The 13,867-nt window shown below is 46.1% G+C and overlaps 1 protein-coding gene across 1 annotated transcript in view; it reads left to right on the top strand.

Moving 5' to 3' along the window:
- LOC144828452 (ranBP-type and C3HC4-type zinc finger-containing protein 1-like) overlaps positions 1 to 13,867 on the top strand; it is a 540,072-nt gene that overhangs the window by 228,976 nt on the left and 297,229 nt on the right. The window contains exon 8 of the mRNA XM_078686629.1: positions 620 to 793. Coding sequence (XP_078542755.1) covers positions 620 to 793 — 174 coding nt within the window. The remainder of the gene's footprint in view (positions 1 to 619; positions 794 to 13,867) is intronic.

The following is a 13,867-nucleotide window of genomic DNA, read 5'->3' as shown; positions in this document are numbered from 1 at the left end:
ATGGAATGCTCATTAAGCTACTGACTTCATTTTTCATTTAGAATAATATGCCAGGTTTAACTTGATGTTCATCACAGTCTGTGCGCTTTAATGTGAAAGATGTAAATGGTGATTCATTATCAGTTCAGACTTGTTTTTGTATGATTTAGGTTACACAGCATTCTGTTTGTGTTAGTTGTTTTCTTCATTGTGAGATAAAACAAAATTCAATGTTCTAAAATGTGCCAAACTTAACGTGTTAAACATTCCAGATATGAAATAAACCAAGTTAAAATGAAATTGCAGCTGTGTGGATTTCCTAAGTATTAGCACATGAGTGTGCTGTCACATACTGTTACTACATAGTGTATCAATTACTTTGCATCATCAGCACAATCACATGGCAGGCCCTTTGTTCTCTACTGCTTGTTTAATGTGTACCATGCCTTTCTTGCAAGTTTCATTACATTATTATTGTTACTTGTAAGTCACTAAATGTAGAGCAGTTTAACTGTTTTCTTTCCTAGCTTTCACGGATTTACAGTTATGTTTAAAAAAAAAATGGAATATAGTTATGACGCCATTTCAACAAGAAGCTGAGAAAGTACTGATCCAAATAGACTTTACTTTGTCTTTACAGGTAGGCTGGTCTTGTCCCATTTGCACATACATCAACGTACCAACCAGGCCGGGCTGTGAAATGTGCAGTCAGGATCGGCCACGTGACTACGTGATTCCCGAAAGTTATACACCAGATGAGCGGGAGCGTTTGAGAATGCAGCAGGAGAAAGATGGAATCCAAAAATATCAGAAGGTAAAAATAAAAATAATCCCAGCTACTTTATGTATTTGAATTTGCTCTACCTGCCACCAATGGGCAAAAGCAAGGGACTCCATATGTTCATCTGAAACATGTAGAACTGGGTCTCTCTCATCATATCTACATTCAAATTAGGTCTGGTCTTAACTTGGTCTGGTCTTAACACTTCATACGGGGAGGCGGAATCTATAATGATTAAGACCATTTACTATTCACTGGGTAGCATTGGCCCATCATACTCTAAGTGAGTCTTTTTGTCTGGCATGGAGCCTTTGGAGTAGAGTACAAAGGCACTGTTGAGGGGTCTCTAGTTTTTTTTTTTTGCTCAACCGTTCATGTTAATAAATGTTATAATTGAAGTCCACCTCCTAGTAAAGAAAGAAATAATGTTGATTCTGTAGCTTGTAGAGCTAAAAACAAAATATCCCACTGCAGCCTACATTCAAAAGGACAGAGACTTCTCCAAAGATATGAATCTAGAGGCACAGTTTCTAAACCAGAGAACACAAGATAGGTACAGAGTTTGGATTCAAAGTGTAGACAGATTCTTAAGAGGTCAGACTTGAAAGATGTTTAAACCCCCGCAAGATTTTAAATGAATCTAGACTTCACACTGAAGACTGATCTCAAAAAGAGGTTCAGCTTCAAGAGCAGCATCTAACCTTAAGAGGTTTGCGAGTTCACACAGACCTAGGACTTGAATATAGTCTTGTGCACTCGAAGAAGACCAACCATGAACGTTTATTTTGACTCAGACTGGTCTTCAAAGAAGTATTTCAGTTTAAAAATGAAAACCCAGATTAGGAACTGTTTTCGAATTAGAATGTGTCCATTGGTTTCTGTTGGAACCCCAAGAGCAGGTATATGACAACAAAATATTGATCCAGAACTAGGGCATATGGTGGTTTAATTTTCTCCAGATTTTTCAGTTCCTAAGAACTGGAATCAAATCGCAATGAAGTTGTTAAAGCGTTTGCGTTGCCACCTACAGTCACCAGAATTGATGAGATTGGTTCACCACATGAAGGTTAGTGTACCTATCCAATCAAACGTTCCCTTATGGGGAGACCCTTTTTATGTTGCGCAGTTATTCAAAGGTAAAATTTCTAATTTTGTGTCACTATGACAGGTAAATTAAAAGGAAGAAGTTCTCGTACAAATAAGAAGTGAAGCACAGTATTTACCACAGCTGTAGGCTGTTTTTAAATCCACACCATAGAATTTTAAAAGCTCAGCAAAGGCCAGCTAAATAATCCCTAGAGTTAGAACGAAAATATTATGTAGTTTCTTGGGGTACTACTTACATTAAGGAGCAAGTTCCACCAAACTCTGTGGTGGCTCATAAATTCAGGAAGAGAACATTTAATCAAGGGATTGAAAAAAGACTCTGGCCAGGCCGGCAGAGAAGATCACAGCAGGATGCATGATGGCACCAGTGGTGGCTGTAGACTTGATAGGTGCCAAGTCTCAAGCTTCAGATATTACTTCCACCATTGGAAATAGAGGGATTTCAGCACAATCGAGATCCTCAAACTGAATCTAGCACTTAAGGGGAACACTATCTGGAGTGCAGTCATTTGATGTGCATTAGATGCAGTAGAGACAGCTTGCATTCTAATTAGTCAACTACTAAGGCACCATCTCCGTTGTGCATTTAAGCGTTTGGAACTGCAGGTGCAACTTTTGCATGTGGTTTGAAGTCTCCTTGGGCTAAAAGTACGCAAGGTGTTATAGAAGCCACTGACTTGTCATCTGGTGACAGGACAAAAATAGCAGGCGTATTAAGAGTTTCTTGGCAAAACAAGGTCTGGAAACCAGTCAAAGTAGAGGCTAGTCTTCAACCAAACGGTCAATCTGTATCTCCTCCTCCAATGTCATAGTTGAGTTTTTCTCTCAAAACAGTTGGGGAAATAACCTCAGAATGGTGGATACTGTCAGCAATTATCTAGGGTTATTTCTGTCACAAATGGAGTGTAAAATGTAAAGGTAGAGCAGAGGAGTTTCAACTCTCAGCACTGTTCAGAGATAACAAAGTATGTCTACTTTGATTCCAAAGAATGATATCACAAGGAGGTTGAACTTATATTTGAGAATACTAAAAAACGTTTGTGTGAATAATTTGTATCAAGATGACAGCACTCCCGGAGTTCATCAACGCTTGCAAGAACAGAATTACATGATGAAATTAGTCTTGCAGGATGTATAATTTCACATCACTATGCATTAACATTACTAGTTCCAAATGCCTCCTTTCCGCACAAAGTTTGCACCAATGGTGTATGCTAAATATGTAACAATGTGGCAACATATTTCCATCGTCGCTGCATGCATCGCTCTACCCTTACCTGGGCAACTCCTTGATGGGAAAGAGCAGTCAGAAATACCAAATGCACACATGACAATTATTGTCTTGCATTATCTTGGACTTGCAATCAGTGGGAAGGAGTAACATGTGCAGCCACTCCAAAACCGAAACTTCTTGAGATCCACCATCAGTTCATTAGAGGCAAAAGCCAAGTTTTAACATGTGGAATAGTATGATCCTTCCAAGTAATCATGCTCTGGCTTGTCATGATGTTGCAATATGTTTATTCACAAGTCTGAGATACTGAGAGCCATCCCAGCCAACCGCCTCGCAGCTGCTCCAATCCACTCATTTCAAACCCGAACATTCTCTATTAGAATCACTCTTGCCCAGCATCATTATACAGCATGATAGCAGCTCCACATTCAAAGTCCCAGATACCTCCCTCTTTTACAGACAATAGCCAATCCCCCTCGCCCCAAAGACCTTAGTTACACATCAATTGAAGTACTTTAACAAACAAACTTTGACATACATGAAAAGGTGTACAACTGAATAAAAGGCACTGCTAAATACATTTGCCATACAGTAAAATGCATACATTTATAAAAGGCAAAACGAAAGGCATTTGCTGTACAGTAAAACGCAAAATATTTTCAAAAACTCTGAGACTGTTCGTGAGGCGAATATATACCGAAACACCACCACCTTCAGTAGATCCTGGTGAGAACCCCTCACTACAGCCTGCTATCATTTTCTACATCTACATATGTGAGTACCTTTACAGTTCTTTGACTTTACTTTCAAACGACTTTTCATTCCATCACTTCCCGCATCTTCATTTCCACCGTCTTGATGTCGCCATTCTTTAACTACCTCTCACCACAATCACCAAATTCATCAAATAATCTTTATTCAGTCAAAAAGACCGTAAAAGCACAGAGTAGAAAACCGATTACAATCAGATCACACACAATAAAGTCAAGATAAAATGCTAAGTTGCACTTAATCATTGCCTTTCCATGACGTCATAACTGAGTCACACTGCATACTTTTCCTTTAAACTCCTCGCATGAGTAATAAAATCACTGATTGGGACTCATAGTGTTGTAAACACAGTAAATCTTCTTGGTGTGTTGTATAACATTTCACAGCTCAAACTGGGCGTCAAAACCGGATTCTAAAAGCTGAATATAAGGTGCAAAATAACAAAGTGCTCAGTGGACTGTATGGACACTGTATCACATGGGGAGCGGGATAATGATGCAAACCATGTCCCAGTAAAGGGAAAAGCCACCATGAATTGAATCATCCATTGGAAGGCATGTTAAATAAAATGTATGTTCTGGTGCCTTTAACCATAATAGATAAGGCTCCATACCTTCGCAAGTTGACAAAGGGATATACGCGTGGATGGTTGCCATGCCCAGAGCTTTCTTGAGTCTCATTTCATCTCTTCAGGCATGGTATGTGCCCTTTACCAGAACCTTTTGTGTGTGAGCCAATCTCATTAGTATTCTCAAAAACGCTAGTTAATCCCAAGTCATGAAGGTTATTTTTTTTTTACATACTTGATCCATGGGATATCTAGCACATTAGTCTGTTTCAGAATATCCTCTACTATTCCCAGAGCGAAACTTAGCTCCGGAGCACATCCAGTTTTAACCCACAAGAAGATAGGTGCTAAGCCCACCTTGTCTTCATTGAAATCAAGGGCCATTTATTTATGAGTGATAACATTTTATGTGGATCTGGGAATTTCTAATAACCTTGCTAAATTTTGTATTCGGCTAACTGGAGGTGTATGTCCTCAGACTCCCGCACCATATGTACCCACTGTACCCACTGACAGACATTCACATTTTTTGCGAATCTAAACAGAGATTCACCGGCCACCTCCATCGATTTTTTTTTTTTTTTTGATGAATCCGAGGGTCCCATTTCAGGTTTGTGCTAAATAGGATGCCCAGGTAACGAAAAACTGTTTTCTTTATTGGTGTATGGCCGCTATAATACGACTTGGAGCGGGTGGTCTTATGCCTGCATGTTAAAATATAGGAATTACCATTATTAACCTTGAGGTTTAATCCCCTGCGCATAGCTGTAAAACTCATCTAAAATAGCTTGCAGTCGGTTTGCAGTACTGGCCAGAAGGACTGCATCGTCTGCGAATAATATAACCAGGACTAGGCTCAAACCAATTTTTGGGATGTCAGGGGTACAATCTGTTAAAAAGGAGTAAAAAAGGAACCAAGATACAGCCTTGTCTCACCTAATGGGTAACTATGATAGGGGAGTCTGGCCACCTAACTGGGAGTAGTGTACATATGTGTATCTTGGTGAAGACTTTAACACATGCAGTATGGATTAATCTACTCCTGCAAGTCCCATGCTGTCCCACAATTTATTTCTGGCTACTAAGTCAAAGGCACAGGAGAGGTCCATAAAGGCCATGTGTATTGTCTCCCTCCTGGCCTTGACTTATTTAACCAGTATTAGGGAAAGATTTAGAGCTTGTTCTGTGGTGGTCATTATTGGGCGAAAACCAAAGTGCTCTTAGGTAAAGGAGGAGTTTTCACTCGCCTAAGCTTCCGATCACTCGATTCAGATTCAAAACCTGTGAGACTGCCTTCTTAATAGCATTTTTTTCAAACCGTTTCACTACTCTTATCGCATTGGAGAACTTCACTCCCTGACCACTTCCCGGTATTCTGATTCTCACCCAATCACCACCTCGCCCTCTTCGCTACTTCCCTACCGTCAAATCACATCTTTCTCTCGTTTAGTTTTCTCCCTTCTCTCTCATGCCAATTTTCACACTTTCCAACCTTCCTTTCACACATCTTATTCAACCATGGAGGAGATCAATCAGGAAATAGCAACACACTACTCACCAATGAGGGTCTCAAAGCGCTAAAAGGGGGTGGGGGGGGGGGGAGAGTCCACCTCGCCTTTCCACTACAACGCACAACTGTTGGTAATCTGGACGGTATCTTTCAACACCTTATTGAAGCTTTCTACTATTCTATAAGCTTCTGGGTTATATAAAGCATACATCTTGTGCTCTATACAATTTCCCATCAGAAACTCCTCCATCTCCATGGAGATTAGCTGGACTCCATTATCGGTCCGTAATACATTCAGTATTCCCTCTCCCTATGTGTTCCTTCAGAAATGCCACAACATGCTTTGTTTCAATCCCCAGGGTGAAAGTTACCTCTGGTCACCTTGAAAACATGTCTAACAGTACCAACACATACATTGTCCCAGCTGCCAAATGTTTGGCACCCAATATATCTAACTCTACTTCTTCCCACAAACTATTAGGTAAAAGCTAACCACCATGGGTTGAGTCCCGGGCTTCAGTACTTTTTCACTCAACATACACTGTCCAATCCCTCATGAACCTCTCCACTTCCACATCCATTCCCAGCCACCAATACATTGTTATCACTTTCCTTAGTCTTAGAGATGCTGAGATGTCCCTCGTGCCATGTTCAGCAGTGCACCTCTCAGAGCTTCAGGAGAAACCATCCTTCTCTCTCTCAAAAGCAACCCGTTTTTCAGATACTTTGTCCTTCCCATTTCAGTTCTTTCCACACTCAACACTGCTACATTCCTTCCTTCTCCATCCACATTTCAAAAGTTCAGATTTTCCTGTACCCCACTGTCTACCTCAACCGCCATCCTCCACTGGCCTTTGGAAATCATTTTCCCCCACACGCACCTTCTTTCATCTCCTCACCCCCCACCAACCTCTCTTCTTCATGGTATATTCATGGTATATTAGCCTATACAAGGAAGCTGCCACCATTTTCTTGCACCTGGAAGAGGGGAGCGACCCTTGACCTTGTTAGGGATGTCTCTCCCCCTCCACACAGCACCGCCTGTGCGCCCTGACCCTGCCCCAGCTGCTGCTGCTGAGGTAAGTCGAGGCCCTCCTCCACCCGCAGGCTACCACCTGCACCTCATCCCTGGTGGCCAGTGGTAGGCCTTAGGTTTGTTCTATTGTCTGTGTCATTTTTTGTATTGCCCTTATTGTTTTTATTGCTTTTGCTGTCTGTAACTGCTATTGTATGTGCCTGTATTTTTTCCTGCACCCTTTTTTCCTTCTGTTTCCCATCGTGCCCCCGTGATTCTGTGCCTTTTCTCCTTCTGTTTCCCATCGTTGCCCTATGATTCTGTGCCCATTTTCCTTCTGTTTCCCATCGTGCCTCCGTGATTCTGTGCCCTTTCTCCTTCTGTTTCCCATCGTTGCCCCATGATTCTATGCCCATTTTCCTTCTGTTTCTCATCGTTGCCCCGTGATTCTGTGCCCTTTTTCCTTCTGTTTCCCATCATTGCCCCCGTGATTCTGTGCCCTCGCTTTCCGCTCCCTTCGCCGCTCCCGTTCCTGCCGTCTGCGCCCGTCCGCGCCGAGCGCCAGAACCCCTGGTCCCCGCGCCCACCACAACGACCGCCGCTGCTACGGTGCCAGCACACTGCACACTCTCAACTCCGGACGGACGGACAAACACCTGCATCAAGGCCGCCCCGAAACACACACATGGTCCCTTCACCTGCCGGAGCTGCAGCTACACCAGCCTCAGAGCCGCCAAATCACCCACCAAGAAAGACCTCAACCACCTCCGATGCATCCTACTGAACACCCGCTCCGCACGCAAACACGCCGTCGAGCTCTGGGACCTGCTCGACACATCATCCCCAGATGTCGCCTTCCTGACAGAGACTTGGATGAACGACTCCTCCGCACCTGACATCGCCATAGCCATCCCAGACGGCTACAAGATCACCCTCAGAGACTGCACCAATTGAGTCGGAGGAGGAATCGCAATCATCCACAAGAACAACATCAGGGTCTCGACCAGCACAGACGACACTCTCAGCACCGCCGAACACATGTATTTCCAAATCAACACAGACCCCAAGACCACCCTCAGAGGCACCCTCGTCTACAGACCCCCAGGACCACGATTCCAGTTCAGCGACTCAATCGCCGACTTAATCAGCACACACGCCCTGACCTCCACCGACTACATCTTCCTGGGAGACCTGAACTTTCACATTTAGAACATCGACAGCAACTCCACCACCCTGTCCGACAACCTCGCCAACCTCGGACTGAGGCAGCTCGTCCGTCACAACGCTAACCGATTCCGCCGGCCACGCGCTCGCCCCTGTCTCCTCCTCAGGCTCCCACGTTTCCTTCAGCCACACCACCAAACTCCACTGGACCGACCGCCGCTGCATCCACTTCACCTTCCAGAAATCCACCACACACCATCGCACCCAACAGATTCCCCGCCGCTGCTGGAGCAACCTTAGATGCTGGACCAACGACTGTGCCAACACCATCTCCCTGCTGAAGAAACCCACTCACAGAGACACCAGCAAGAGAGCCAGCTGGTTCACCACAGAACTCCTAGCCTCCAAACGAACATGCCGGAAACTAGAGCAGAAACAGCACAATGAAAAGACACCGGAGAGCCTCGCAGCCCATTAGGACGCCATCCACAACCACCATCACCTCATCAGGTCTGCCAAGAGGACCTTCTTCAAATACCGCCTCAACAACCCACACAATAGCAAGGAGCTCTTCAACATCGTAAAAGAACTCCAACACCGACATCCCGCCATCACAAGCCCTGTGCGATTCCTACGCCACCTTCTTCCACCGCAAGATCACTGACATCCACAACAGCTTCAACACCCAGACAGCCCCAACTGACATCGACACTCCATTCTCTTCACACACCATCAACCATGACCACCTGCCAGCCTGGGCCAACCTGAACATCGATGACATCATCAAGACCATGAGCACCATCCACTTCGGCTCCCCGCCAGACCCATTCCCGCACCACATCTTCAACAAAGCCAGCAGCTCCATCACACCCCACCTGCCCAACGTCACCAATCTCTCCTTCGAGACCGCGACCTTCCCAGAGAGCTGGAAACACGCCGAGATCAATGCCCTACTCAAAAAACCCAAGGCTGACGCGAGAGACCCCAAGAACTTCCGGCCTATCTCCCAACTTCCTTTCCAAGCCAACGTCATCGAGAAGATCGTCAACAGACAGCTAACCCGATACCTCGAAGAAAACGGCATCCTGGACCCCATCCCAGTCAGGGTTCCACAGCAACCACAGCACCGAGACGGCCCCTACATCTACATGGCCCTGCTCGCACAAGTCGCCCGACAGCACGGCCTCAATATAATCTCCTACCCCCATGACACTCAACTGATCCTCTTCCTCACCAAGGACCCCCTCACCGCCAAAGCCAACCTCCACGAATGAATGAATGATTACGTATTTGTATCGCGCATGGCTACCCGGAGGCATCCCAGCGCTTTAGACAACGTTCATTCACCAAGATCAGACAAACAAGAGGTTTTTCAGTGACTTCCTGAAACTAAGATGATTACTTTCCATTCTGAGATAGAGTGGAAGATTGTTCCAGAGTCTTGAGGCCTGTAGGGAGAAGCGTCTGCCACCCATGCGCACTTTCCTAGTTTTTGGAATTGAGAGGAGATTCTTATTAGAGGATCTTAGTTCCCGCTTAGGAAGGTAGGGGCAAAATAATGATTGTATCAGTGAGGGTGCTTTTTTGTGGATTATTTTATGGACCGTAACCAGGGTTTTAAATTCGATCCTCTGCTGCACTGGAAGCCAATGCAATTGGCGGAGTGCAGGTTTGGCAGATGTCCTTCGCAGGATGTTCAGCAGCAAACATGCTGCACAGTTCTGAACAATCTGCAGTATCTTGATTGTCCCTTGGGGGGAGCCTAGATATACCGCATTGGAGTAATCTAGGCGTGATAAGATCAGCGCCTGTACTAAAATCCTTCTGGCTTCAAAGGGAAGAAGACGGATAATCTTCCTCAGAAGCCTGATAAGTGCGTAGCATGTGGCAGCTACCTTCCTGGCTTGCACTGAGAAATTAAGAGCTGGGTCCATCCATACCCCAAGGCTCTTAATTTGGGTCTTTGGCTTGGGTGGTTGGCCCAGCTTGTCCGGCCACCAACCCTCCACTGTGGTAGGTGCCTTATATCCCAGCATCATTACCTCGGTTTTAGACCCGTTCAATTTTAGGAAGGATTCATCCATCCATTCCCGAACTTTATTAAGGCAGCTGGAGAGTCTTTCAAAAGGGGCCTCCTGGGTAGATAGTGAGATGATCAATTGCGTGTCATCTGCGTATGTAACAAGTTGTACTCCCCAGGGAAGCACCACCTCAGCCAAAGGCCTCATATAGATATTAAATAAGGTGGGGCTGAGGGATGAGCCCTGGGGTACACCGCAGTTAAGACACATTTGGGGAGAGGAAGCATCATTTTCAAAGACCACAAAGGTCCTGTCAGACAGAAAGGAGTGTAGCCACTGTAGTGCGCGTCCCGAGACACCGACTTCTTCCAGCCTGTGGAGCAGAATGGAGTGGTTCACGGTGTCAAAGGCCGCGCAGAGGTCTAATAATAGTATGGCCGCATGATTCCCACTTCCAACGATCTTCCTCGCTTCCTCAACCACTGTAATCAACGCTGTTTCAGTGCCTTGATTTCTCCTGAACCCTGTCTGCGTAGTATGTAAAAGGTTATTATCCTCTAGGAAAGTAGCCAATAAAGAATTGACATACTTCTCAGTGAGTTTACTGACAGTGGGCAAAAGAGAGATGGGGCGATAGTTGGCCCAGTCCTCAGGGTTAAGGTTGGGTTTCTTCAGCAGGGCCTTAACTTTAGCCTGTTTCCAGGTTGGTGGTACCTGGCCTGAGGTCAAGGAGGCGTTGATCACCTCCTGAATGACTGGAGCCACAGAGTCAGATACCAGATTTAGTATTGTGGGGGGTGCAGGGTCATTCGGGGAGCCTGATTTTAAGTTCCTTAAAAGACACTGAGTCGTGAGGGGGTCTATCGGAGCAAATTCATTAAGTTGAATTAGATCCATGTGTGGTACCGAGGGGGGTCCAGTGGGAAAATTCTGAAAAGATGAATATATGGTAGCTACTTTGTTGAGGAAGAATTTGGCCAGTTCCTCGCAGCGTACCTGGGCAAGTCCTGAGTCTTCAATTGGGGCAGGAGGGGTGACCAGAGATTTAAAAATTTTGAAGATTTCTCTTGGGGAGTTGGCAGCCATGCTAATCTTAGTCTGATAGAAATTAGATTGGGTGGTTTTAATCTCATCCTTATACTTTTTCAGGGCAAGTTTATAGTTGGCCTTATCACTTTCGGAGTAATGTTTTCTCCACTGTCTTTCCTGTCGCTTGCATGCAAGTTTTAGTGATTTCAAGTCAGGCGTGTACCAGGCCTTCTTGTTCTTGCCACTTCTATGGGATAATTCCATCTTCGGAAGGGAAAGATCCAAGGAGGTCTCCAGCCACAGGTTGAGGGACATATCAGCTTGCAAAGGGTCAGAGGAGATTTCGGGTCGAGTGTTCTTAAGGTTAGCATCCCAGGTTTCAATGGGTAGTTTAGACCAAATCCGACAGGATTTTTTCATGAGTTTAGCATGTTCGGGTAGATTATGCGAGGGCATAGAAAACAGTAGTAATGAATGATCAGACCACTGGATCCTAATCACATTATCGTAGCTGAGGTACTCGAGATTGGTATAACAATGATCAAGGATATGTCCTGCAGAGTGTGTTGGATCTGTGACTAATTGTTTCAGATGGAGAATTTAGAAACCGGTGTTCAATTTTATAGAGGCCGGTGCATCAACTTCCTCTGCATAGATATTAAAGTCTCCCATGATGGTGAAATTAGGGTGGATGCTAGAGTAGTTACTAGCTGTGCAAGCAAGATCTTCACAGAATTGACCGTATGGGCCGGGGGGTCTATAGAGCAGAATTCCCGTAAAAGTGTTAATGGGAGAGAAAGAGATGGCAAATTTAAAACTTTCAGCTCCAGAAATAAAGAGATTTTCGAATCGACACCCAAGGGTATTCCTATAGATAATTGCAATCCCTCCCCCCGATCAAGAGGACGATCCTGTCTGTGTATAGCATAATTGGGAGGTAGAGCCCGTACAATATCCGGTTGGGAGCAATCATTTGTCCACGTTTCCGTGAGGAAGTGTACGTCTAGATCTCGTTCCTCAACCAACATAGCGAGCTCAGTCGCGTGTTTGGATAAGGAGCGGCAGTTAAGTAAGGCCAAACGGTATTTATCAGCGCCGCCCCCCCCTGCAATATAAAGTTTCGGGGAAGAGATTGTAGCTGCATCCAGTGCAGAGATTGGGGGCACACGTGTGAGTACCCAGCAAGATACAGTTAGTGGAGACAGGAGGAATCAAAGCCATCAGCTCATTCCGGCTGTATATAATAGCCGGTCTGACCTGAGTTGTGGAGGATAGCATCGTGGCCCCTGGTCTCGGTCTGGCCCGGACGGGCACAGACGGGCTTTCCTTCGGCGCTCCTTCGGCGCGATGTTGGCGCATCCGCAATGCGCGTCCGCTGCGCGGAGAAAGTACGTATGGCTAAATACTAGCGCCGAGTGCCTTGCGCCTCAGAAGCTAGACTGCACCCTGCTCAGCAACCTGGGAGATCCCTCCCTAAGATGGCCGCCGCGTTCTTGTACTTGCCTCCTAAGATCGAGGCTGGACTGAGCCCTCAATCGGCGCAGTCAGTGAAGTATGGTATATTTTAAAAATGCCCCCAAGGCTAAAGAAATAAATTAACACAAGAAATAACAATTTAAAAAAAAACGAACTCCAATGCAGTTCAGAATGTGCTGTGGCAGTGTGTGTCTCCCGGCTTCCGCCTCAGGAGAGTGAGCGTGTCTCGCGAGCAATACTGGTTCCTGGCTAAATACTAGCGCCGAGTGCCTTGCGCCTCAGAAGCTAGACTGCACCCTGCTCAGCAACCTGGGAGATCCCTCCCTAAGATGGCCGCCGGGGGGATGAAGTAATGAAGGCCGTCGCCGTCTGGATGAAGATCAGCCGTCTGAAGCTGAACACGGGCAAGACGGTGGTCCGACGACTCCTGGTGGCCCACAGCACTGGGGCAGCCCCGACACCCACCAACCACACACGCAACCTGGGAGTCATCCTCGACTCCACTCTCCATGACCAAGCAAGTCAACGCAGTCTCCTCCTCCGGCTTCAACACCCTCCGCATGCTCCGCAAAATCTGTTCGAGGCATGTGGGCTGCTAAATTCATATCTTAGCATTAGATCGCCGCCTAGTGTTGGGCTCGGATGATTGCACATTGTTGTCCTGGAAGAGTCTTCGAAGTATTCTGAGATAGGTGGCTCCTCCCCTGGACTACAGTGCGCATGGGCATCGGCTCCATCCCCAGATTGTTTTTTTCCGCCATTGGGTTCGGATGTGGTTTCGACGTCTTACTGTCGGAACCAAGTAAAACTATCTTTTACCGGCCAAAAGGCCTCGATTTTCTTGCGTCGGTATTGTCTGCGCTCGGTCTCGAGTCTTCCGTCTCTTGAAGCCGGAATAAGCGGAGTTTTCTTCGCTTTCTAAACTTTGAGGCCTTCTCATCGCGACACGACAGCAAGCCTTTACGGACATGGAGCGGAGCCCGTTCAAGTACTGCCCGCTCTGTGGGTCTAAGTACCCACACATCGATCTACACCCTGTGTGTAACAAGTGCCTTTCACCGGACCACGACGACGGCAAGTGCAAGGCCTGTGCACAGTTCCGCTCCAAGAAAACTCTCAAGCTTCGGCGCGCGGTGCGCTTGGAAGCTAGGCAAGCGGCCCCGGATCCGGAGAACATCTTCGGCGACCCGGAAGAAGAGGTCCAGGGTCACC

Source organism: Lissotriton helveticus, chromosome 4_1 (genome assembly GCF_964261635.1).
Source record: "Lissotriton helveticus chromosome 4_1, aLisHel1.1, whole genome shotgun sequence".
NCBI lineage: Eukaryota > Metazoa > Chordata > Amphibia > Caudata > Salamandridae > Lissotriton > Lissotriton helveticus.
Note: the sequence above shows the minus strand (reverse complement) of the source record. Positions and strands in the feature narration are given on the sequence as shown.